Genomic DNA, 27,591 nt, shown 5'->3' on the forward strand with positions numbered 1-27,591 from the left:
TGAAAGCAGCAAGGGAAAAATGACAAATAACATACAAGGGAACTCCCATAAGGTTAACAGAGCTGATTTCTCAGCAGAAACTCTACAAGCCAGAAGGGAGTGGCATGATATACTTAAAGTGATGAAAGGGAAGAACCTACAACCAAGATTACTCTACCCAGCAAGGATCACATTCACAGTCGATGGAGAAATCAAATGCTTTACAGACAAGCAAAAGCTAAGAGAATTCAGCACCACCAAACCAGCTTTACAACAAATGGTAAAGGAACTTCTCTAGGCAGGAAACACAAGAGAAGGAAAAGACCTACAATAACAAACCCAAAACAATTAAGAAAATGGTAATAGGAACATACATATTGATAATTACTTTAAATGTAAATGGATTAAATGCTCCAACCAAAAGACATAGACTGGCTGAATGCATACAAAAACAAGACCCCGGGGCTTCCCTGGTGGCGCAGTGGTTGAGAATCTGCCTGCCAATGCAGGGGACGCGGGTTCGAGCCCTGGTCTGGGAAGATCCCACATGCCGCGGAGCGACTGGGCCCGTGAGCCACAATTACTGAGCCTGCGCGTCTGGAGCCTGTGCTCCGGAAGAAGAGAGGCCACGATAGTGAGAGGCCCGCGCACCGCGATGAAGAATGGCCCCCGCTTGCCACAACTAGAGAAAGCCCTCGCACAGAAACGAAGACCCAACACAGCCATAAATAAATAAAATTAAAAAAAAAAAAACAAAAAAAAAAAACAAGACCCCGTATATATGCTGTCTACAAGAGACCCACTTCAGACCTAGGGACACATACAGACTGAAAGTGAGGGGATGGAAAAAGATATTCCACGCAAATGGAAATCAAAAGAAAGCTGGAGTAGCAATACTCATATCAGATAAAATAGACTTTAAAATAAAGAATGTTACAAGAAATAAGGTAGGACACTACATAATGATCAAGGGATCAATCCAAGAAGAAGATATAACAATTATAAATACATATGCACCCAACATAGGAGCACCTCAATACATAAGGCAACTGCTAACAGCTATAAAAGAGGAAATCGACAGTAACACAATAATAGTGGGGGCCTTTAACACCTCACTTACACCAATGGACAGATCATCCAAACAGAAAATTAATAAGGAAACACAAGCTTTAAATGACACAATAGATCAGATAGATTTAATTGATATTTATAGGACATTCCATCCAAAAACAGCAGATTACACTTTCTTCTCAAGTGCGCATGGAACATTCTCCAGGATAGATCACATCTTGGGTCACAAATCAAGCCTCAGTAAATTTAAGAAAACTGAAATCATATCAAGCATCTTTTCTGACCACAACGCTATGAGATTAGAAATCAATTACAGGGAAAAAAACATAAAAAACACAAACACATGGAGGCTAAACAATATGTTACTAAATAACCAAGAGATCACTGAAGAAATCAAAGAGGAAATCAAAAAATACCTAGAGACAAAGGACAATGAAAACACGACAATCCAAAACCTATGGGATGCAGGAAAAGCAGTTCTAAGAGGGAAGTTTATAGCTATACAAGCCTGCCTTAAGAAACAAGAAAAATCTCAAATAAAGAATCTAACCTTACACCTAAAGGAACTAGAGAAAGAAGAACAAACAAAACCCAAAGTTAGCAGAAGGAAAGAAATCATAAAGATCAGAGCAGAAATAAATGAAATAGAAACAAAGAAAACAATACCAAAGATCAATAAAACTAAAAGCTGGTTCTTTGAGAAGATAAACAAAATTGATAAACCATTAGCCAGACTCATCAAGAAAAAGAGGGAGAGGACTCAAGTCAATAAAATTAGTAATGAAAAAGGAGAAGTTACAACAGACACCACAGAAATACAAATCATCCTAAGAGACTACTACAAGCAACTCTATGCCAATAAAATGGACAACCTGGAAGAAATGGGCAAATTCTTAGAAAGGTATAACCTTCCAAGACTGAGCCAGGAAGAAATAGAAAATATGAACAGACCAATCACAAGTAATGAAATTGAAACTGTGATTAAAAATCTTCCAACAAACAAAAGTCCAGGACCAGATGGCTTCACAGGTGAATTCTATCAAACATTTAGGGAAGAGCTAACACCCATCTTTCTCAAACTCTTCCAAAAAATTTCAGAGGAAGGAACACTCCCAAACTCATTCTATGAGGCCACCATCACCCTGATACCAAAACCAGACAAAGATACTACAAAAAAAGAAAATTACAGAACAATATCACTGATGAATATAGATGCAAAAATCCTCAACAAAATACTAGCAAACAGAATCCAACAACATATTAAAAGGATCATACACCATGATCAAGTGGGATTTATCCCAGGGATGCAAGGATTCTTCAATGTATGCAAATCAATCAATGTGATACACCATATTAACAAATTGAAGAATAAAAACCATATGATTATCTCAATAGATGCAGAAAAAGCTTTTGACAAAATTAAACATCCATTTATGATTAAAAAACTTTCCAGAAAGTGGGCATAGAGGGAACCTACCTCAACATAATAAAGACCATATACAACAAACCCACAGCAAACATCATTCTCAACGGTGAAAAACTGAAACCATTTCCACCAAGATCAGGAATAAGACAAGGATGTCCACTCTCACCACTTTTATTCAACATAGTTTTGGAAGTCCTAGCCACAGCAATCAGAGAAGAAAAAGAAATAAAAGGGCTACAAGTTGGAAAAGAAGACGTAAAACTGTCACTGTTTGCCGATGACATGATACTATACATAGAATATCCTAAAGATGCCACCAGAAAACTACTAGAACTAATCAATGAATTTGGTAAAGTTTCAGGATACAAAATTAATGCACAGAAATCTCTTGCATTCCTATATACTAATGATGAAAAATCTGAAAGAGAAATTAAGGAAACACTCCCATTTATCATTGCAACAAAAAGAATAAAATACCCAGGAATAAACCTACCTAGGGAGACAAAAGACCTGTATGCAGAAAACTATAGGACACTGATGAAAGAAATTAAAGATAATACCAACAGATGGAGAGATATACCATGTTCTTGGGGATTGTAAGAATCAATATTGTGAAAATGACTATACTACCCAAAGCAATCTACAGATTCAATGCAATCCCTATCAAATTACCAATGGCATTTTTTACAGAACTAGAACAAAAAATCTTAAAATTTGTATGGAGACACAAAAGACCCCAAATAGCCAAAGCAGTCTTGAGGGAAAAAAACGGAGCTGGACGAATCAGACTCCCTGACTTCAGACTATACTACAAAGCTACAGTAATCAAGACAATATGGTACTGGTACAAAAACAGAAACATAGATCAATGGAACAAGATAGAAAGCCCAGAGGTAAACCCACGCACCTATGGTCAACTAATCTATGACAAAGGAGGCAAGGATATACAATGGAGAAAAGACAGTCTCTTCAATAAGTGGTGCTGGGAAAACTGGACAGCTACATGTAAAAGAATGAAATTAGAACACTCCCTAACACCATACACAAAAATAAACTCAAAATGGATTAGAGACCTAAATGTAAGACCGGACACTATAAAACTCTTAGAGGAAAACATAGGAAGAACACCCTTTGACATAAATCACAGCAAGATCTTTTTTGATCCACCTCCTAGAGTAATGGAAATAAAAACAAAAATAAACAAATGGGACCTAATTTTACACAGCAAAGGAAACCATAAACAAGATGAAAAGAAAACCCTCAGAATGGGAGAAAATATTTGCAAACGAATCAACAGACAAAGGCTTTATCTCCAAAATATATAAACAGCTCATGCAGCTCAATATTAAAAAAACAAACAACTCAATCCAAAAATGGGCAGAAGACCTAAACAGACATTTCTCCAAAGAAGACATACAGATGGCCAAGAAGCACATGAAAAGCTGCTCAACATCACTAATTATTAGGGAAATGCAAATCAAAACTACAATGAGGTATCACCTCACACCAGTTAGAATGCACATCATCAGAAAATCTACAAACAACAAATGCTGGAGAGGGTGTGGAGAAAAGGGAACCCTCTTGCACTGTTGGTGGGAATGTAAATTGATACAGCTACTATGGAGAACAGTACGGAGGTTCCTTAAAAAACTAAAAATAGAACTACCATACAACCCAGCAATCCCGCTACTGGGCATATACCCAGAGAGAACCATAATTCAAAAAGAAACATGCACCCCAATGTTCATTGCAGCACTATTTACAATAGCCAAGTCATGGAAGCAACCTAAATGCCCATCGACAGACGACTGGATAAAGAAGATGTGGTACATATATACAATGGAATATTACTCAGCCATACAAAGGAACGAAATTGGGTCATTTGTAGAGACGTGGATGGATCTAGAGACTGTCATACAGAGTGAAGTAAATCAGAAAGAGAAAAACAAATATTATATATTAACGCATATATGTGGAACCTAGAAAAATGGTACAGATGAACCGGTTTCCAGGGCAGAAATAGAGACACAGATGTAGAGAACAAACGTATGGACACCAAGAGGGGAAAGCAGCGGGGGGTGGGGAGGGTGGGATGATGAATTGGGAGATTGGGATTGACATGTATACACTGATGTGTATAAAATGGATGAGTAATAAGAACCTGCTGTATAAAAAAGTAAAGAAAATTAAATTTAAAAAAAAAAGAAAGGTTAAAATTTTTAAAAAAATAGAAAAAAAAATTACCTTGAGAGCACATATCTCTACTCCAGGGACGTTGCCACTGCTCAAAACATTTTGGGCGCTTCTCTTGGAGCTTTTTCTTGCTACAATTTATAGTAGGTTGTAAAGTTCCTATCATTTCATGATGAAGACAGACTATGGCATTGTTTCTATCACTTTGCCAGTTTGTAAATGGACAGAAGAAATATCCTTCCATGGATCAATGCCTCCCTGTCAGCAGCCTGTATACACCTATGGCATATTCTCTGAGTCTTGACAGGACTACTGTGAGGTGGGAGCAATCTGAATACAGCTCTTTACTCTCAAGTGCCCAGTTCTGGGTCTCCCTACTCACAAGGACCAGGGCACACAATTAAGATCAAAGTCTTTCTTACAAAGTGATTTTGGCAGGACAGTGCCCAGAGACAAAGAGAGTGCAGGTACCAGGCAAGTGTCTAAAGATAACTCCCTGTCACAAGAGTAACAAATGCTGTTTGGGTTCATCTGATGGGACACAGGTATTGCTCTGATATACAGAACACTGTGTAGTAGTATTTCTTAAAATGTGATTCTATCTGTTTTGTTAGTCGCAGTTTGAACAGAGGAAGAATATTAGATGGATTCCAATAAGTGAAATTCTCAGTTAATTCAGTTGGAATTTGAAAATACATGCAATTTCCCTCAATACTTCATTCTGTCAACATGCATTTATTGGGCATACTATGTGTTAGGTATGGTACTAGACAATCAGGAAACTGCAATATAAGACAGACCTGATTCCTGCCTTGTTGGCGTGTATATTTAGATAGTAAAAAACAGAGAGCAAAGAGTGATAAGTCATTATAAGGGTGTTTCAAGAGTCATGAGACTGTATTGTATGTATACTATACAGTCTAGGGGGTCTGGGGACGCTTCTTTAAAAAGTTAAGGGAGAGTAGTAATCAGGGGGATGGAAGGTAGAAGAACATTGTGTACGGAGAGAATGGCAGGTGCAAAAGCCTGGAAGTAAGAACTTATCATGATGCAACTGAGTTGAAAGAAGTTTAGTGAGGTTACCAGGTAGAGTAATAGCAGAATGTATAAAAAGGGGCTGGTGAGGTTATGGTTGGATAGAGCACATGTGGGCCTAAATGAAGGTCTCTTTAAAGGAAATTGAAAGGCACTCTAAAAACCACAGAAGCCATGGAAGGATGTAAAAAATGAGAAATAATTAGATTTACATTTCAGAAAGTTTATTCCAGCTTCCTTGTGTAGACTGGATTGGGTGGGGATAAAAAATGGAGGCAAGGAGACAAGACAGGAGGTCACTGCCATATCTAGGTGGAGGCTAGTTTCATGTAACGCCCAGGGGCTATGACGAGTTTCTAGAGCCTGGGAGCTCTTTAGGGCTAATCCATAAGCCCTAATAAAGTTGCTTTTAAAACTTCATAATGTATGGAGGTTGGGGAACCTGGGAGCAGAGGTGATTTGGGACAGCACAGGTAATGAAGTCCTTGCCCTCTCAAGGTCCATGGCTGGGGAGCTGTCCAAGAGGCAGGTGCTGAATAGCTGAAGCCAGGACCTGCCTAATGACACTTCATGGGATGTGGGCAGATGGTAAGGTGCCAATGTCTATCTCAGGGTCGGGAGGGAGGGAGTTGATCTTTGCCTTTTATCCATTTTCTTTGTCTCTTTCCCTTATTTATTTTCTTCCTCTACCTTCTCCATCCTCCCATTTTCATTTTCTGGCAATCTAGGCAGCTATAGCTCACTCTCCCTGAAAGTAAGAGGGAGAATGTGCTTCCCCTTTATAAGAAGTCTACAGAGCATTGATGACCATAAATTCACATGAACACTTACCCCCATCTTAGGGTTGCATGACTGGTTATTATTGCTAAACTGGCCATCTTAGCCTTTTCTGAGGCTAGATGGGAAGATGATATTATTATTATTATTATTATTATTATTATAATATCATAGTTATTATTAGTAGTTACTACTGACTAAGCATTCACTGTGAGCCAGGCAGTTCACCAAGCACTTTACTTCTCCAAGCCTAAGAGGTAGACTTTATTATCTTTGTTTAATAGAATATGGCTTGGGACTTCCCTGGTGGTGCAGTGGTTAAGAATCTGCCTGCTGATGCAGGGGACATGGGTTCAATCCCTGGTCCTGGAAGATCCCACATGCCACGGAGCAACTAAGCCCGTGAGCCACAACTACTGAGCCTGCGTGCCACAACTACTGAAGCCCGCACGCCTAGAGCCTGTGCTCCGCAACAAGAGAAGCCACTGCAATAAGCCCACACACCGCAAAGAAGACCCAATGCAGCCAAAAATAAATAAATAAAATAAATACATTTAAAAAATAATAGAATGTGACTTGACTTGGAAGATCAGTGGTTGTGATTTGTGCCACTTATTCAATAAATTATCTGAGGCCACAAAACTAAGGGATGATGATGGAGGGTGTGGGAAATAAACTTCACTGGCATGTACTACACATAGATGCTTTTGACAGTTATTTTATTTAGTTTTGTAATAATCCTGTAAAATTGTACTGATATTATACTCATTTTTCAGATGTAGGTGCCAAGGCCCAAAGAGGTTCAGTAATTGGCTGAGGTCACACAACTAGGAAGTGGCTGAGCCAGCGTTTAAACCTGGGACTCTCTGACTCTAAAGCCTGTGCTCTGTCATCCACAGCTCTACTTTAGTTTTATGGGGCAGTCACATCTACAGTCTAGTTGGATTTTAGCAAGTGAAAGCTGCTCTGCCTCATTCTCCTGCAGTTCCATTTGCCTCTGGGTCTTGACGCCTCCTATAACATCTCTAGTTCCAGGGAGTGGGGAGGGCACATCCCACATCAGAGCATGTCAGTGGTGGGCAGGCTCCCGGTGAATGGGGCCACTTGTGTAACTGCACGTTTATTAGGTCGCGAGGCATCATTCAACCAAGCTGGCCTTTGTCTGAATCCCCACTGGACGGTTTGGTCTCAGTATCAGTATTGGAATGTCAGTCTGGTAAACAGCCTTTAACAGGAAGGAGGGAGGCTGAGAACAAAGTCTCCTTCAAACAAAACTCTAGCCGACGGGAGTGAACAGAGTCAACATCTTACTTGCCTTAAATCCCCTGGAGTGGCTATGAAAGAGAGAGGACTTGCTGGATTGAGGAGAAAAAAACCTTTTGATTCATCTGAATTAATTTAGCATTTCCCAGGAGGGAGGACTCTGGCATTACCCGCCTGTTCCCCATCCCCTGCACACAAGCCCCCGCAATCCCGAAGGACAAAAGACTAGTCTATGGTGAGGGCGCCCACACTGCCCCCTCCTCCATTTTAATTAAATCCATCTGTCCTGGGGGCAGCACTGAGCCCTGGGATGTCCAAGTGCTTTGATCTTTAACCCACACACATCTGAAGGGGCGGGAAGCTGCTGCTCAGAGGTTGATGGCATCTTCCTATGACAGCACAGCTTGAGTTACGAGCGTTTGGAAATAGCAGACTCTGAAATCTGGGTGAAGAGTGTGAGACCCAGCTATATATTTACAAAGCTGTGTGCCAACTGGCATCACCCTCCACTTTGCCTTAAGCCCTTTGCCCTCATTTTTCGAAGGATCCACTAGAACAGCAATTTGAATGTATTGGGGAGTCAAAAGCAGAGGCTGCTCTGGATCGTAGGGTTTGACATTTAGCCTATTAAAGATGGCTTAAAGATCCCTTCCAGGGCTTCCCTGGTGGCGCAGTGGTTGAGAATCTGCCTGCCAATGCAGGGGACACGGGTTCGAGCCCTGGTCTGGGAGGATCCCACATGCCGCGGAGCAACTAGGCCCGTGAGCCACAACTACTGAGCCTGCGCGTCTGGAGCCTGTGCTCCGCAACAAGAGAGGCCGCGATGGTGAGAGGCCCGCACACCGCGATGAAGAGTGGCCCCCACTTGCCGCAACTAGAGAAAGCCCTAGCACGGAAACGAAGACCCAACATAGCAATCAATCAATCAATCAATCAATCTTAAAAAAAAAAAAAATCCCTTCCAGATCCATTTTTCTGTCCCATTTATATAAATGACTCCCTCCCTCCCCGTCACTTTTTGGTCTGGAACAGACCAGCACCAACTGTCGAGGGTTCAGTGGGACACAGCGGAGCATCACGTGAGCAACTGTGCGGGTCAGGCACTGCTTGCTCCAGGCCGACTGCAGGTGGCAGACTGGTGCCATCCTGGGGAGACAAGTGGCAGCTGCGCAGAGAAGTTACTGCTCCATTACTGAGCCACGCGGAGCTAATGATCTTCTAGTCCTACCCTCTCAGTTTAAAGATGAGGAAACTGAGGTCCAGAGAAGTTCAAGGTTACAAAGGACATTAGTCCTAGAATCTAACTAGGAATCAGGGCCTTTGGTAAAAGCACTTCCCTGTTTACTGAAGAATTTCTCATCCACCTGCTTTGGGGACCAGACGCCACAGAGCGCTGGACTGGGGTTGGCCAGAGCGCCAGTCTTCACTCCAGTGCCAACCTACTGGTGCTTCACCTCTTTGGTTCTCAGTGAAGGAGAACCTTGTAAAAGGGCAGGAGTGAGGATACATAAGGCCTGTCCTACCTATGTCACAGGCTTTCTTATTGTTAATAAGGAATAAATAGAATGTCAAATGGAAAAGTAAGGCAAAAATCCATTAATTAAGAGAAAATGCCATATACATATAAAGCCTGATTATTCTTTGGGGGTCATATGAGTTGTTCAGTTTTACTTTTTCCTACAGATACTGTAGGCAGCCAATCAGGCCAGGCCAGAGGTGTGGGAGATACTCATCTCATTAGCATGGAAATCCCTCAGAGAAACTCAGTGCTTCCTGTAAGTCTGCAGGAAGTGTGTGTGTGCACATTTGTGTGTGCACGTGTCTGTGCACATCTGGATGTGTGTCTTGGGTAGAAGGAATAGGGGGAGGGAAGACAAGGCTCCCCTCTGCATTTTGGCTGATAGAGGAAAAGGGATTGATGGGGCTGGGTAAAGGCCCACCTGTCGGCCACATCAAGGAGAGGCAGCACCGTCCACTGCCACAGGCTCAAGCCTTCCATGGTGGCAACATGCCAGATCATTCTGCTTTGTTCCTTCCCGGTTTTGTTCTCCACCAGCACCAAGGAGACATTTCCCTGCAAGACTCCACGGATGAGCCAGGACATTCGGAGCTGCAAGGGAGAGAAGAGCCAGAAGGACTAGGTGTTACTGTTGAAAGGAAACGGTAGCTCACCTTCCTGGAATTCTCAAGGATTTTGCTGGAGACTCAGCCAAGGTCTTCCCCGTGAGGAGAGCTGGTCACCCACAGCCTGATCTCGCTCGCTGTCTCCCAAAGTGGCTTTCACCAAGGTTCGAGGAGCTGGGAGGGGGAAACTGATGGGCAATTTCGGAACTTTGTTCAGGTTGATGTCATCATCCTAAACTTCACAAGATTCTGCCTCTAAGGGTATATCGAGATCAATAGGGTATTAAATGAACTTCCTAAAGAGGACCCAAAGATTATTGTCTGTGGTCCCAATTCACTTTGTGACCTTGGGCAAGTGATTTTGTGATTCAATTTCTTTTAGCGATTTAGGTATCATTGATTTTTATTCCTTCCCCAAAGAGTGTAATATCTTATTTGAATGGTACCATGTCATGTCTTAGCTAACTGGAGACCCTACGACTTGATAACTGTGGCCACTGGTGGGCAAAAGTGAGATAAGAATCTACCTATAAAGATCTTTTAATGTGGTGTCTTTCAGAATGAGGGTGCACACTTTGCCTAAAGCAACATATAATTATATGTTTTTATTGTGTCTTTATTAAAGGTTTCTATGGCATTGTACCCTAAGACATATGAAAGGGAACTGTAACTGATCTATCTCAGAAAGTTTAAGTACAGTCATGCCCAGAGGCAGTATATACTATAAACAAGGTCTCTGGTCTTTGTGTTTAAAATAATAGAGGTTGTATATTTGATAGACAATCTATAAACAACATTTTAAAACTTAGGACAACTACAGCATATCATTGTCCTAAATATTCCTGTTCAGATCCTGTAATAAAAATGGCTATTATAGAAAGGAAGATAAATTATGTCCTATGGCAACCTGGAGTTTTCATTAGCTATGGTCCCTCCTTTTCTCTGATTCTCATTGTTTGAAGACATGCTTCTCTGTAAACCACTACTCCTTTTCTCCTAGTCTCTAAACCCATGGTTGACTCACAATTTGATCATGTACCATGAGGCATTGAAGCAGAAGACTCCCCGCTCTGTTGTGCATACCAACCCTTCACTAAGAAGGCCACCCCTGAGCCTGGTAAGCCTGGTCTATATAACCATAACCTCTTCGCTTATACCTTTCCCATTTTCCCAAATCCAGTGTAGCAAATACTTGTCTCCACTGCATGTCCCAGGATAATCTCACAAATCTGTTAACTGGTCCCACTTGGCTTTCTTGGGCAGTCTGGATGCCATGACTGGAAATTTTAATCCTACTCTCGCTAACTAAGCCCTCTCAGCCCTCAGCTCATTACCCTGCAGCGACCAGCTTGGGACGATGCTTGCTACATGCTTTTTCTCCTTTTGCTCCCTGGCCACAGAATATTGCTGATTTGGACTGTTGAACCTCAATGTCCTGGATGGTTCATGTTCATGGTACTTATTCATCCACTGGTGATTTCCACAGTTGATTTCTTAACACACATAGCACAATGGGTGTTTCAAACTCTTCCTCAATCACTGATGCTGTCACCTCCTGGTCCCCAATTCCCGATCCATTATTTTGATTCCTACTTTACTGATAAAGATTTACTGTATCAGGTGCAATCTCCTTCAACCTCTTCTTTTTTCACAGCATAATTATCTATTTATCCACCTTCTCTCTTCCCTTCCTGTCTTACAGGAAGATGTGTCCTTCACTTTCTTCTAACCCCTTCTCTCCACCCTGCTACCCTGGTCCTTGCTCTCAATTACAGCTCTTCCTTTCGTCAGCACCTTTGGAGTCTCTCTACTTTCTGGCTCCTCTATTTACCCACAAGATCAGGTTTCACCTATCCTGGAAAAATATTCTTTATTTGATCCTGCTAGCTCCTCTGGCTTGCAACCTATTTCTGTACCTCCGTTCAGATGTTAACATTTTGGATAACTGGTACGTAACCACTGCTTCTATTTCCTTGTCGCCCATTCTCTCTCTAAATTCCTTCAATCTGGCTTCTATCCTCATTACTCTAAAGTAACGTTCACCATGTCCTCTATAACTTGCTCTCTGTACTCTTTCCATAGCCTCCAAAAGTGCCTCTCCCTATCCATTCTTTCTCCCTTCCAAATTCTTCTGTATATCTCTGTCACATTTTCCTGTTTATCACTGCCATCTGTGACTCTGCAATGGTTTCTCCCTCCCTATCAATTAACATCAAGCCATTCACATTCCTCTATAATCTAGACAAATCAACTTTCTAGTCATTCAATGGATATTTATCAAGTACTTTTGCTGAGCCACATGTATCCTCCTAGGATGGTCTAAGAGCTCTAGAGTCTGAGAGATCTGGATTCAAAACTTGTTCTTGCCACTTTAGTAAATTTGAAGCTCAGTTCTCTATTCTCTAAGAAGGGAATTGTTTTATCTACCTTACAAGGTTATAGGGACAATTAGATGAGATAATACATAGTGGAACAAAATATTAAAAAGGAATTTTGGCTCAAGCCCTGAGGCAATAGATATTACATTTCAATGGGAAGTCTGACAGCACAGCGAGATACAGGGCTTTCAAGAGACGTGGATGAAAATAGGGTACACATTTCTTAATCCCTCAACCATACTTTGGATATAAAAAAGTTGGTGGTTGATTACTAGGAGAGAGTTTTGGGAAGGTGCTTCTGGTGTATTATGAGTTCCACCTCACTTCACCTTCCTGTGAAGAAGGCTCCCTTTTCATCCCAACTCAAGAGAGAGTAGTTTTAGTGCCACCATATCAAGTACTCAATATTTACCCCCTGCAATTTGGGAGCACAGTGGATTAGTGCCAATCTCTCACCTGGAAAATCTAAAGTATGAACAAGAGGGTGGCTAGCTGCTCTGATGGCAGAACAAGGGAGAAGTGACAATTTTGGGTGGCCTGCACTCCCAGAGTTTGCTGGGGCAAAAAAAATGCATGAGGGCTGCACATAAACTACACTAGAGGGGGCCGTGTACAAAGGAGCCCATGTCAGTAGTTTTAGATCTTGCCTGCAAGGGCTGCTTGCAGGGGTAAACAGAACTCAGCAGAAGGAAGCTGCAGGTATCCTGAGATGCCCAAAGGCAGAGTAAGCAGTTAAGTGACCACCTGGATGGGAGACACATATGCCCTAGTCAAGGCAAAAGATTCCCAGCCATAGTGGAGGGACTGGGGAAAAAGGTAGACCTCCAAACAAACCGCAGAAGCGCCCCCTGTGAGAAATAGTAAGCCTTAAATACTTGTCACATCTGGAGAATACCAACGTAGATCACTACAACAGTCTGGGCCAAGTAAGAGCTTCCCTATTCTCCTTACCTCTTCTCCTTCCCTGCACCTAAGATCCTGAAGGGTCAGAAGTTAGCAAGAAGAGGAGGAGAGTTGGATGAAGAAGAGAGAGGTCAGTGATCACCCTCTCCCTGATTCCAGGCTTTTAATCTGCAATAGGGCCAAGAGTGGTAGGGGGAGGGGAAAGGAAGAAGCCCTGACTTTAAGCAAGACAGAAGTTTTGATGGGATGGGAATTTTGATTTCTCAATACGCCTGTGTTTTGGGTTTTGAAGAGACGTTAGGTCTGTTATTACCTTAGAGTGACCAGATAAGTCGTGGGAACTGCCAGAGTTTTCACCCAGGAGTCCACAGGTTGGGGCTAAATGAGTGTGGCTTCCTAGATTTCCCCCACAGGTCTACATGCCAGATTTGCACCTGCCATGCGTTTTTCTGCTTCTGTGCTTTTGATCCTTCCATTTCTTCTACCTCCTCTTTCCTTCTTGCCACTTAAAAAATAAATCATTTTTTTTTTTTGTTCATGGAGCCATTTCTTATAATCTGTCTTAGAAATGACATCCCCCTTGTCTGAACTCTTATAACGGAGGCTGGTGGGACCGTCACGGGGTGTAGCTCTGCTGCCTTGTCTTCCCTCCTACCCTCATCCCCCTTGGGCCACAAGTTGCTTCAAGGCAGAGACTGTCTTATTCACCTTGAATTCACAGTCGTTGTCAAGTGTAGGCACATGGTAGGAGCTGATCAATGTAAGAAGGAATAAAAATGTATACATATACAAGAAGACCCTCCTCTTTACCAGGTTCCCCTCTCAGGGACAGAAACCAACTCTGCATCCTGTGAAGCTCCTTAGCATTTACCTGCCTTCCAGGGGTCAGGTTCCAGGAAAGGGGGGAGGGTCTACCCACTTAGCAGCCAACTGGCTGTAGGCAAACTGTATAGTTCTCAGTTGCTCTTAGGAAACTGCATTTGAAGCAGATTCTGCTAGTGGCATGAGCATGTCGGTGAGATATAGTCCTGTCTTATACAATAGACACGGGGCCATAGACCAGTGACTGCTGAGCTTTCTCCATCTTCCTGCACTATATTTTATGACAATAAGTCTGGGCAAGAGAGAACTGGGCTGGCTGCCAAGGGATGGTGCTTAGGATGGCATCCTTAGCTCCTGAAGAGGTCTACCGGGCTCCCTCTGGGTATCCGTCCTTGAGAGAGATGACAATCCATTCATTCAACAAATATTTACCTACTCTGTGCTGTACATTATGCATATCTTCCCTGCCCTCAAGGAGCTTATCGTCTAGTCAGGAAGTCTGAACTTAAATGAGTAATTGCAATTGTGCTGAGTACAGCAAAAGGGAAAGTAAGCAGAGCCACTTGACAGTGAAGACATAAGACAGTCAAGACAACACACTTGACATAAGATAGTCAGGACTTGGGTCAAGACGGCCGCTTAATCCAGTTTAGTGCTATGAATAAATAGAAGAATGAAAACTTAACTTTCATCTTACAATATTACCACCTATTTAGAAAACATATATCTATAGCCAAACTCAAGCCAAGGTGTGTACTGTCCGAGTTTCAGCAAAGTCTAGTTCCAGGAATGGATGCAAAAGGTTTGGAATAAGATTGCCTGCCGGCAGCCAGTGAGCAGCTAGTAAAGCATGTTTTTCGGCCATTTATTTTTTTCATCCACTGAGTGTTAGGTAAGATGAGGTAACCAGGCAGATGCTGTTCTTTCTCAAGACACACGCAGTGCAGAACCTAAAGCCTTTCACTTAACCATTTCTCACCTGTACTTACCCCCCAGTGATTCCAGATTCTGCCTCTAAGAGTCAGTCAGTGCTTTGCTACTCAAGGAGTGCTCTTCAGGCTGGTGTCATCCATGTTACCTGGGAACTCGTTAGAGATTCAGAATCTCTGGCCCGACCCCAGACCTACTGCATCAAAATCTGCAGAGAAGCATGGAACTAGAGAGCAGCCTCTAGGGCCTTGCCCCTCTGCTCCTATCACTCATCCCACTTCCTTTCCAGAACACACCAGAAGCAACTGCTCTTTGTATCAACATTCATTCTCAGGTGGCTTGTCAGACTATCCTTGTTTCCTTGCCTGTTGACAATGGGATAACTTGGAGTTTGTTCTCCAAGGCTAGAAAGAATTAACTGTATGAGTTCAAGCCAACCACTTACCCCTTCTGAACCTCTATTTTCTTATAGACAAACTTGTGATAATAACTATACCATCCCTGCTGGCCTTAAAAGGTGCTTATAAAGATTGAGTGAACTAAAGAATGTGAAAGTAGAGCTCACATATAGTGAATGAAATGTTTAAACCTGTGGTTTTTCAACATGCTTTGCAGATTAGGATCACCTGGGGAGCTTTCAGGACTACCCACATCTGGGCTCCACCCCCAGAGATTCTGATTTAATTAGCCTTGGGTAGGTCCTGGGCACTGACAGTTTTTCAAATCTCTCCAGGTGATTCTAAAGTGCAGCCTAGGCTGAGACCACTGGGAAGATGGGGCTACTTAGTGCAGGAAGCAGCCTGGCCTTCTCGATGAGGGGTCCATTTTCATCTTGGACTTTGAGTAAAAGGCAATTATTAAATAGCTAAAAAATGGCTTATGATGTGCTCACCATCACCAAGGTATAGAAGGAGTGTTTTTCCTGCAGTGGGGGAGGACACAGTCCTCAGCAGAGGGTCTTCATGTGGCTGCCACACAATCCTTGGGCAAAGACTGAGAATGACCTTGAAAGTGAGAGATCCGTGGGCTGAGGGTGAGCAGGGATGATCTGAGGATGCAAACAGGACCAGAACTGTCATCTTGGACCTACAGGATAAGGTCCTCAACAATTTCTTAAATAGAAGAACTGGAGGACTGATATCAATTCTGACAGAATATCCCGTATTAATTACTTGTATCTAAGTGTATAGAGCAACTATATGTGATTCCCAGAACAGATTGAAGGCTGAAGTCCTCTTTGAAGCCTTCCATTTTCTTTATATAGTCCTAGGTTAAATAACCCTTTTGATATCATTACATATGGATACTCAAATCAGGTAGACCTGGTTTGATCTTGACAGTCAAGTTCAGGTACCCAGAGTAGGCAAAAAACACTCTTGGAATTTGATCTTAATGAGACCAATTTCTATCTGGGTGGCCTACAGGATAAAGCACTTCATTAATTGACTTTTTTTTTAACATCTTTACTGGAGTATAATTGCTTTACAATGGTGTGTTAGTTTCTGCTGTATAACAAAGTCAATCAGCTATACGTATACATATATCCCCATATCCACTCCCTCTTGTGTCTCCCTCCCACCCTCCTTATCCCACCCCTCTAGATGGACACAAAGCACCGAGCTGATCTCCCCGTGTGATGCAGCTGCTTCCCACTAGCTATCTATTTTACATTTGGTAGTGTATATATGTGCATGCTACGCTCTCACTTCGTCCCAGCTTACCCTTCCCCTCCCCGTGTCCTCAAGTCCATTCTCTACATCTGCAATTTATTCCTGCATTAACTGACTTTTTATTGAATATTAGAGAGCTATACTAGGCACTCGTACATATGCTGTCTCATTTTACACTCACAACATCTCTTCCTGTACGTATTATCACACCCATTTTTCGGATGTGGAATCTAAGGCTTAGAGAGGTTAAGTATGTCATGCGTGGTCACTAAGCCCATATGCTGCAGACCTGGATTCCATACTAGGTTCTATGTTCCTTCTACCATATCTATAGAGCTATACACATGTAACATATTACAGTAATACATAAATCTTTTGGGTGTGTATTGTGAAGGTTTTCTAGATACTCGTTGCTCAAAGTGTGGTCTGTGGACCAGCAGTGTTGGCATGACTGGGAGTTTGTTAGAAATGCAGGGTCTCAGGCCCTACCCTCGACCTGCTGAATCAGAATTTATATTTTAATAAGATCTTATCATAGAAGCATCTTCATATTGGGGGAATTACCGACATAGTGCATTTTAAACCATTTACAACCTTTGTTTCTGCCTCTGCCAGACAATTAATAGTCACAAATGTGTGTATGTGTGTGTGTGTGTGTGTGTGTGTGTGTGTGTGTGTGTGTGGTGTATCTCAAATGTATTCACACAAATATGGGAAATCTTATACAAATCCTACATAATATTTATGGGAAGTAACACTTGTCAGAACCTATAACGATAAAATTTTTGATCCTTTCTAGACCCATTCTAATAGATATAGGTTATAAGTGACAGCTTTTGACTAATAAACCATTTTACATGCAGACAACAAATGAGACAAGTGAAAAGAGACAACGCCAGGAGCACGCCACCAGCAATTGTATTTTCTGGCTCCAGCCCGCCCTTTCTGGGCCATTTTTCCCTCCCTCTTGGTGGGGCCCAATAGGCTTTCCAATTATGTGCTACCAGTGTTTGTCATTTTATTAATTAAAGTTCTGTATGTAAAGCAGGAGCAGCCTTGTGGCTAGGCCTAATGCCATTATTTCTCTCATGGCCCTTTCCTCCTCCAGAGGTAATGACTGCAATTTTATGCCTAGAATATGCCCCCTGTTTGCTATGCATACCTCGTGGCAACTTCACAAGTTTCTCTTGAACCAATTAAAAAAAAAAAATCAGTATGGAATTTAGGCTGAAGTTGGACAAAAGAGACTCAATGGTATCAAATAACGTCTATTAGCATGCAGCACCCCCAAATATAGGAAATGCTATGAGGGGGAGGTGCTACGTTACTTTGCATTTCTGAAGGGCTGCATGTATTCTAGCAGTAGAGACAAAACCAAGAATGGATGTTCTAGTGCGTATTTCACTTAAACAGAAGAAAACACTTTTTAACAGACTGAGATGCTCAGAAATGAGCTTGTTTGTGGCGGTGGGGTGGGTACTCCTTCGATATTCCCCACACTATGGGTCACCCAGCACTCACTGGATGGCCAGGATTGGGGATGTCGTCAAGGACATCCAAGCTTTGAATGGAGGTTAAAGCTTCTTCCCAATCTAAGATGCAACAGGGCTGTTAATTCTGGGTGTAAACTTGTAATTTTATTTTTTTTAAATTAATTTTTATTGGAGTATAGCTGCTTTACAATGTTGTGTTAGTTTCTACTGTACAGCAAAATGAATCAGCTATACATATATGTATATCCCCTCTTTTTTTGGATTTCCTTCCCATTTAGGTCACCACAGTGCATTAAGTAGAGTTCCCTGTGCTATACAGTATGTTCTCATTAGTTATCTATTTTATACATAGTATCAATAGTGTATATATGTCAATCCCAATCTCCCAATTCCTCCTACCACCCCCCTTTCTCCCTTGGTTGAATTTGTAATTTTAAGCATTCCTTGGTTTCAATGTGGTCTTATTAATTTTAACTGAGAGTACTGATTCACTGCAAGACCCAGTGTTTTGTACACCATCTTCTAATTCACCCGGAAAAAATAAACACCAACTCTCTAGCTATAAATAGCCTAATGAAAAATCAACCCAACTCAGCAAGAAGCAGGCCAGATGCAGATTTCTGATAACAAGCAAATAAAATATGCTGGGAAATACTTGCAATTACGGAAGCTTAAGGATTCCTGGCCATGTAAGAGACTTGAAAGATTGAGATCCTTTCTGAAAACAGCACCCCATGTCTTTCCTTCTTTCTCAGGCATCACATTGAGGCCAGAGAACACCCAGCCAGGGACATCCACATGCCCCCTTTACAAAAACACAGCAAGAAAAGCAATGAAGATTATATACAAAAATAATAACCATGGGATCCCTGGCTGGTGAAGTTACGAAGTTACGGGTATTTTTTTCCTTCTTTGGTATTTTCTTTCTTTTCTAAATTTTTTACAATGAACATCTATTACTTTTGATAACTAGAACAAAATGAATAAATTTAGGGTAAAAGCATATTTATGAAGAATGATATTCATCTAGGAAAATACAATATTAAGTAATGAAGAAGACACAAAATGCTTATACGGTATGATACCAAATTTGTATAAACCCTTTATCTATGCCTCTGCTCAAATCTACATTTATCTGCCTGGAAAGAAATTTACAAACATGGTAACAGGGGTTATCTTTGGAGGGTAAGACTGTGGGCAATTTCTATTTTCTTCTTTAGTTTTTCCTAATGTTCTACAATGAATGCAGAGCATTTTTGTAATCAGAAAAAAACAATAAACGCTGCATTAAAAAAGGCATCAAGGGAGGATTCCGATATCATTGGAAAGTGGGAGAAGAGAGCGCCGTCTTTTCACCGCTTTGGGGAGGATCAGGTTCTCTGGCCTGAACTGTGGGCTTTGCAAGGAAGACCAAGGGAAGGTGGGAGCTTCTGGGGGAATGAGGTGCGGTCATACTGTGGCTCTGGAATCAGAAAGAACATTTCTGTCTTTATTTATGACATAATATCTCAGGGCCTCAGTCTTCATCTGTGAAATGGGGCCAACCGTACTCTCCTTATAGAGTCACTAGGAGACTTTAATAGGATTATGTGAGCCCAGTGCCCAGCTTACCAAATACATTTATCAATGTTAGCTCCTTCTTCCTGTATTGGAAAAAGCAGGCAGGGAACAACGTCAGAGATAAACAGCTCACAAAAAGCAGACTAGGACAGGATGAAGGATGCTGTATTAAAAATTTCAGTCCAGTGTTTTATATTCCAGGTTCCCTATAGAATTATCTTCCCAGTCTTGTGGGGAGAAAACAATATTTTCCTTTGAGTTACATTGTAATGAGGTGATCTTGGGCAAACAACCTTGTCTGTGCCTCAGTTTCTCTCTAGGTGATAGAGATGATGCTGAGAAATAGCTTTGAAATCCTTCAGCTGGGGAACAGGATTGACTATGTGAAATGAAATTCCTACAACCTTCATGAACAGCCATCAGAAAGAGAATGGACTCCAGCCACGAGAGTATTGGCAAGTCGCAAAGCCACCGGGGGAGTGTTCATTCCCTGACAGCTGGGGAGCGTGTGCTTTCAACAGGTTGGCCATGCATGTGGACCACATGAACGTGTTATAATGATCACCACTAGTGGGAGCCACAAGGGCGTATGATTAACAGGTGGACTTGGAATCGGACCCAAATCTCTGCCAAGTGCCCAGGAGGACTTTATTCACACCCATGAGCCTTGACAGTATTTCTTCTATGCCTCAGTTTCATCAGGTAATGGCTGAGGTATTAATTTTGAATGACTCAAAGGTATTAAATTAATTATGTCTGACTGTAATTACAATGGCTGTTGATTACTTTAGCCCATTAGCCTGTGTTCTGGCAGCATCAACCACATTACAGTAAGTGGTGACAGAATGCTAGGTTCCAGTGGCTTCCCAGCTCTCGGTACTGAGGTAAGAATTATTTTGACTCCAAATCTCAGTAGGGCCATATTTGTTGGACCTTGAGAATCGATGAGGAGTCTCCTTGTTTGTGCTTATCCTGCATCAAGGTTATACTCACGATTGAGAAGCTGCACAATTAATCAATGAATTATGATGAAGCAGGTTCATTGGGCACATCTCCCTGATGCTAATACTAGGAACTGTGCAAAATAATGCTCCCAAGCTGTCTGCATGTTGCTAATTGACCCAGAGGAGAAAGAAGGACATATCACGTCTGAATTTATGTCAGCAGTGGCTTCTTCACACCTATGCAGAGTAAGAAGAGGGATAATAATAATTTCTGCCATTCATAAAATATTGTAGAGATTACAAAGAGTTTTCCTATTTTTATCTGATCCTAGAGCAAGTAACACAGGCATTTTTATTCCCAATTAGGGAGACTGACTGACTTGAGTGACCTAAGTCTAGTCCAGGGACCTTAGAGTGTTTGCAGGATTGGCTTTGGGGTTGGACAGACCTGTTTTGAATCCTGGCTCTGCCTTTCACTAGCAAGGGTGACTAGTAAGTTACTTAAGCTTTTGAAGCCCCAGATTCTGCATCAGTAAATGGGGGTAACAATTCCTCACGTCTGTTTTGTTAATAAGATAATGCAAGTGAGATGCTTAGCACAGTGTCAGACACACAGGAGGGGATCACTATTTAAATAATATAGTAGTCCCCTTAATCAGCGGTTTCCCTTTCTGTAGTTTCAGTTACCTAAGGTCAACTGCAGTCCAAAAATATCAAACGGAAAATTCCAGAAATAAACAATTCATAAGTTTTAAATTCTGCACCATTCTGAGTAGCAGAACAAAATGATGAAATCTCCTGCTGACCCGCTCTGTCTCGCCTGGGACATGAATCATCCTTTTGGCCAGTGTATCCATGCTGTATACACTACCCACCTGTCAGTATAGGATAAAACATAGTATATATGGGGTTTGGTTCTATCTGTGGTTTCAGGCATCCACTGGGGGTCTTGGAACGTATCCTCCATTGGTATGGGGGGGGGGCTACTGTACTCCTTTAGTTACTTTACAGTTATTAAGGGTCCCTCCCTTAGCCCCAGAATAAGGGAAGGTTTCTTTCTCCTAGGTGTACAAAGATTTAGGGTGTTTGAGGGCTCTAGTTAAGAATTTTGGCTTGTTTTTTAATGTAACATAGCCAAGTGATTCATAAGTAACTTGGAGACCTGGACCTGTCATACTGAAAGTAAGTGTTCTTAACTTTTCTGCTGAATAAACACTAAAAAGATCCCAGATTCCTGCGGTCTGTCTCCTGCACGGCCGGTCACATGGTGGGTTTGAAATGAATACTCGCTGGCTCACCGCCTGAGTGAGGACCCTCTGTGCCCCTCCCTTCCTCAGTCCTCCCACCAGGCATCTGTGTGCCCATCCAACCCAGCCAAGTTCCATGCTGCCTTTCTGGTCCCATCTTGGCAGCTGCCATTTATCTCGTCCTGAGGGTGCCACCCCTGACCAAATTCTCCAGATTCAGTATAGGGCAGGCTCTGGCCTTTGATCTTGGACCCATCACAAAAGTAATAATAGTAATAGCAGCAGTGGAGGAGCAGAAACCACACTTATTAAGCATCTACTATGTGTCCAGATCCGGGCCGGGTACTCTTCTACCTTGGCTACTTGTTTCTCCCAACAGCCCTGCAGAGGATACTGAAGCTGAGAAGAGTGTGGTGATTTGCACAAGGTCACCCTGCTAGAAAGTGGCAGGATTCCACCAAGGTCTGCCTGACCTCAAGGTGCTGCTCCTCCTACCACGTCACACTGCCTTGGTGATGTTCCTTTTGTCCTGACCCCGAATGACCAGCTGGATTCCTCTGGACATGGGAGATGTCCCGACTGTTGGGCCATGGGGCAGGGGGGAGGCAGCTGCCTGGGGCCACCGCGCTGCTCTGGTGACTTGCTTCAGATGTCAGCATCACCGCATGGGAGCCAGAGGGGCCCTGTGCTTCCTGCTGGGCCCACCATGACGTCCTGACAGAGGTGGACAACCCAGCTGAATGTCGCACAGGAAGCATGGAGTTCTATCCCTGCTTCTTCAAGGCTCCTCGAAGCAGGAAGAGGAGGGCTGCAGAGGGTAGAGGGTGCAAAAACAAGCCCTGGCAAGTCTAGCTGGATTTGCTCTTGATTTAAGCAAACACTGAAGCCTGGAGCTGTCCGAAGATGAGCGGGACTTGCCAGTGAGGCGGTGAGCATTCTGTCACTGCAGTGGATGTCACAGCATTAGATGAGATGGGAGTTGGATATCCAGACCTCAAACACCGTGCAAAGGTGCTCAGGCTCGTGGGAGGGGAGCTAGGGATGGTGTTGCCCCAGAATCCCCCCTAGCTTGGCATTGAGCCCTAACTATTTACAAAGAGGGTTTCTGCAGCCACCACAAAGTGTTTGTGCAGCACTGCTTGGCCACACAAGGCAGAGGCCGTCCTAGGTGGACTCTGGAAGAAACTGCTTGTTCTTCCACCAGTCAGCACTCAGCTGAGACACAGGGGAGGATGGTACGTAGGGAGAAGGGAAGGGTGAAGTTTCCTTCTCCCCAGGTGGGCCCACGTTCTAGGCAGAATGTGGAATGAATCCAGGAAATGACAGCCTTATTCAGGATCAAGCTCATGAGGTCTCTTGGGGTAGCTTCTCCTTCCTGATTTGCTAAAATAAGTGAGAGCACGTGGGGCTGAGAACAAGGCACATACAAGGCACAAATAACATTTGAGTCCCACAGGTGAGTGGCAGTGTCCCCTTGGTTGCTCAGGAATTAGACCCAGCAACTAGTCCCAGCTTGAGGAGAGGCAAAGTGGGTAACTAGTCTGCTACAAAATGGTATGAATTTCCTTCCTGCCTCTGGAGATGAGGAATCTATGGTGAGGTAGGGTGAGGGCTCTGGGTTAGGTGAGAGCCATGCCAGTCCTCAGGGATGCTTCTGAGGCCCACATCAACTCCCCAGAAACCGAGAAGGTACCACCATTGCCGGGGGCAGGGCAATGTGACAGAAAGAGCACGAGGCTTGAAGTCATAAGGCCTGAGTTTGATGCTGATTTTGTATGTACTGGCTGTGCATCTCTGGGTACATTTCTTTCCTGTCCTGAACAGATGGAATGCTCCATCCCCTGGGCAGCCCTGCATGAACCCTGACCCAGATCACGGGCGAGGCAGTCCCTGACACCTAGGATCTGCTCCAGAAAGTGAGCTGCATAGAGTATTCTTAGCGTCTTTAGCTCCTGCTTGTCGAGGGTTTGGTGGGGCTGACAAAGGAAGAGCCATTCAGCTTTTGTATTTTTTTCTACCTCAAGCCATCCTAGAGGAATTATTATTACTCTTATTCTCCTTTTTTTTGCCTTTCCAAGGGGGATTTTGCTATTGAATTTAATAAACTGTTAAAACACAGGAGTCACGAAGTTCCTCTCTTCTTCCTATCTGGAAGTCCTGTTTGTCTGCCCATGGGGAGGGAGTGAGGCCAGCTTGACTAAGCCCCATCAACACAGCCATGACACTCACTGTGGGTTACACCGGGATGCTGGAGAATGCCCCACCAGCCAAATCCCTGGGAAAGGATGGGCCCTGTGTCCAGGCATGGTCACCAGCAGCCTGGAAAGCCTTACACAATCAACCAGAGTGCAATTCGCTGAAAAACTCCCTAGCCTCCAGCCTTGGGGGCCCTGCCTGCGTAGCGGGCTCCTTCTCAGCAGGGCTTTGAGCAGAACTTAACAGGTGGCAGAAGGCAATTCCAGATGCCAGGCTCCTCTCCCACGTTCCTCTGGCCACATTTGCTGCTTTTAATGACACGGAGTGGAGGTCTCCTTCCCTGCAGGCCAGAGAGCCTATGCCGACATGGAGGAGCCCATCTGGTCGCCTCTGCTCCCATCTCAGCAGCTCCTAGCCGCTAATGAAAGCTTTTATCGCTACAGGGCTCATGCCAGGAGTAGAAAGGACCGGCTGTGTTCCAGCCCTAGAGTGTGTGTGTCTGCGTGTTCGTACATGTGTGCAGGGAGAGGTCAGAGGTGGTGGCAGCTTTGGCAAGATCAGAAAACCAGTAGCCGGGAACTGGCCTGCCCTAGGTTGTCACCACAAATTAAGTGGCTCACGTGCCACTTCCTGTGTCCCTTTCATTCCTGCAGCTCGTAGATGAAAAACTACTTCCATGTTTTGGAGGGCGGAGGAGATTGAGGGAAGCCCATTTCCCACCCCCGCAGCCTTGCTCTGTCCTGAGAACATGGTTTAAGATATTCTAGTCACAGGCTGGCTATTAAAATAAAATAGAACTTCAAGCCCCACCGGGCTTGCTGAGACACTCAGGCTTCTAGGATGTGCGAGAAAGGCAGGGGAGGGGCGGAGACGGCCCCTGCCACTCTCCCGTCCTTTTTATTACCAGCAGCTGCAACGCTAGACACATCCCAGTGTGTCTCCCAGCCACAGCGGAGGCGAGCAGTTCTGACAGCAAGCGAGCGCAGGAAAGCCACCGCGAGGCTCCCCTCCCCAGTGGCAACTTTAATTATTTGAACTGGAGCTCAGCAAAATAAAAATAAAATAAAATCGGAATGTATCGTAAGTGGTGCCTCACTTTCCCGCAGGGAATAGCTGGTGGTAGGTGGGCGGGGCAGGGCTGGGCGGAAGTCTTTAAATATTCAAGCCCCTCGTGAAAGCGTGCAGGCCGTGGTGGATGCGGCGTGTGCACCAAGAGAGGCGGCTGGCTGCGGTGCTGCGGGGGTCTGGAGGGAGGAGGCCGGAGCTGGAAGGCTTCCGAGTGCTCTGGAAGCTGGTTGGCACAAAGACACACCCTGGCTCTGTCTCCGTCGTCGGTGGGCACCTGACCCGGCTCCACGCGGGCTCTGAGAGGCGCTCTCCCAGCCCCTTCTGTCTCCACCACGTCTGTCCCCCGCCCCGTCATTTCTGCCCCCTTCTCTGACTCGTCTTTCTAAAAGGCAAATTACACCACACTCTTTGGAGTCCCAGGTAATGGAGGGTAACTCTCAGCGTGGGCTCAGAATGAATTTCGGTCACAACTGGCAAGGACGCCGATGGCCAGTCACTCTTAAGCTTCAATGTGCATCCAAATCACCAAGTGTGGGGTTTGAAAATGCAGATCCCCGGGCCCCTGTCATTTATGTCATTCAGGAAGTCTGGGGTGGGTCCCAAGAATCTGCATTTGTCATGTTTTCCAAGTGACTGCAGCTGGAGAAACCTAGGCCTACTAGTTCGCTTACAGCTAGATTTTCAAGGAAAGGCATCGAAGGCGACACCAGTTCCCCTATGGAATCCACTGATGATTGTGGGGTTTCTTGGAGTATTCTGAGCTATTCTGCAATTACTTCAACTCCCTGGAGGCCATGGACCAGGACTGTTAGGGTTTAGAGAAGATGCTCAGTGGTGGGTGTCAGCCTGGAGCTCAGCTCAGCCAGCCACCTGTTCCCGTGGGCCCGCCCCTCATCAGAGGCCTTCACCCCTGGCTCTAGCCAGTGTCCACCTTCCTGCACTGGAGCCCCACAGCCATCGGAGGCCTCTTTAGGGCTGGGGGCTTAACCTCACACAGTCTCACACAGCAATGCAACATCTGTTTCCCCGTCGCTGACATTCAGCCAGCCGGAGAGATGGAAATCAACTTCCTGCCTTCTGCATTTAGGATTCGAGTGAAATAGATGGCAGGGCTTACGAACCTGGAAATGCATATTTCTATTTTGGTCATTTATTTTTCTGATGAAAACATTTCCCCCAACGTTGGGAATTCAAAGACCCATCAGCCTGAGATGAATAGTCTGAAACCTGAATGCGAAATAACTGTGAGCTGATGGCGGAATGGACTCATTGCCTTCCCTTCAACTCCCTGAGCTGACCCAAGTTCTGTAAAAGGGCAGGAAATAGCAGAAACAGCCCAGAGCAAATGTGACTGGAGGAATAATAGAACAGGCTGGTAAAACAAAACACCTGTTTAAGCTATTGATCAACCCAAAGGTTATTAGAGAAATGATGAAGTATTAGAAAAATATCAGTTTTACCTTGACATTTCTTTTTCTGAAATCAGCCTCATATTAAATCCAGTGAAGAATAAATTTAAAGATGAAATGCTTTTAAGGATCCCCCTCACCTCTCAGATGGGCCAACCAACTCTCCTCATTTAGATTTCCTCTTAAGAAGCCTCCCTTTCTAGGTGCTGCTCTGAGGCACCCGAGAAATATCAATGATGACTGAGTAATTCCATCATCTGCACCGGAGAGCGTGGTTTCTCAAATACAATTTAACATAATGAATCTATTTATTTGTGCCCTGACTTCTTCAAGAAAGGATTTAAGGTGCTTCACAGAGATACACAAAACCTAGTCAGATAACATAAACTAGGAGAGGGTAAGGAAGATGGGGCAAATGTAGAGTTATAAAATTGAACCAGGGGCTTCCCTGGTGGCGCAGTGGTTGAGAATCTGCCTGCCAAGGCAGGGGACACGGGTTCGAGCCCTGGTCTGGGAAGATCCCACATGCCACGGAGCGACTGGGCCCGTGAGCCACAACTACTGAGCCTGCGCGTCTGGAGCCTGTGCTCCGCACCAAGAGAGGCCACGATAGTGAGAGGCCCGCGCACCGCGATGAAGAGTAGCCCCCGCTTGCCGCAACTAGAGAAAGCTCTCGCACAGAAACGAAGACCCAACACGGCCAAAAATAAAAAAAATTAAAAAAAATAAAAAAAAATTGAACCAGGAGTAAGACTGCTACAAACTACACATCATGAACTCCTATTTGCTTACTGGGTAAAGCCTCAGATTTAATCTGACCATTCTTCTGATTAAAAAAAAAATCATTGATACATCTTTTCCATTCTCCTTTTTCTTTATGTTTGTGGGTTTTTATTTCACAAAAAGCCTGGAGGGCTTGAATTTGCCTGTACCCCTAAGCAGGGGAAGGCTCTTTCCTGCATCTCTGCTGGTCAAAGCCCCACCCGCCTGGGATTGCTAGCAGCCCTGCAGAGGGGAAGCGAACCTGGTCAGTTTCACAATGCCCACTATTTCAAAGGGAACAAATTGCTCCAAGGGGGCACAGAGCTATTCCTGAAATGACG

General features: G+C 43.9%; 1 protein-coding gene across 1 annotated transcript in view; it reads right to left on the bottom strand.

Moving 5' to 3' along the window:
* The window catches only part of ALK (ALK receptor tyrosine kinase), a 730,695-nt gene that overhangs the window by 86,354 nt on the left and 616,750 nt on the right, over positions 1–27,591 (bottom strand). Inside the window, exon 10 of the mRNA XM_068564150.1 lies at positions 9,685–9,854. Within this exon, the coding sequence (XP_068420251.1) occupies positions 9,685–9,854 (170 nt within the window). The remainder of the gene's footprint in view (positions 1–9,684; positions 9,855–27,591) is intronic.

The sequence above is a fragment of the Eschrichtius robustus genome, chromosome 15, assembly GCF_028021215.1.
Source record: "Eschrichtius robustus isolate mEscRob2 chromosome 15, mEscRob2.pri, whole genome shotgun sequence".
NCBI lineage: Eukaryota > Metazoa > Chordata > Mammalia > Artiodactyla > Eschrichtiidae > Eschrichtius > Eschrichtius robustus.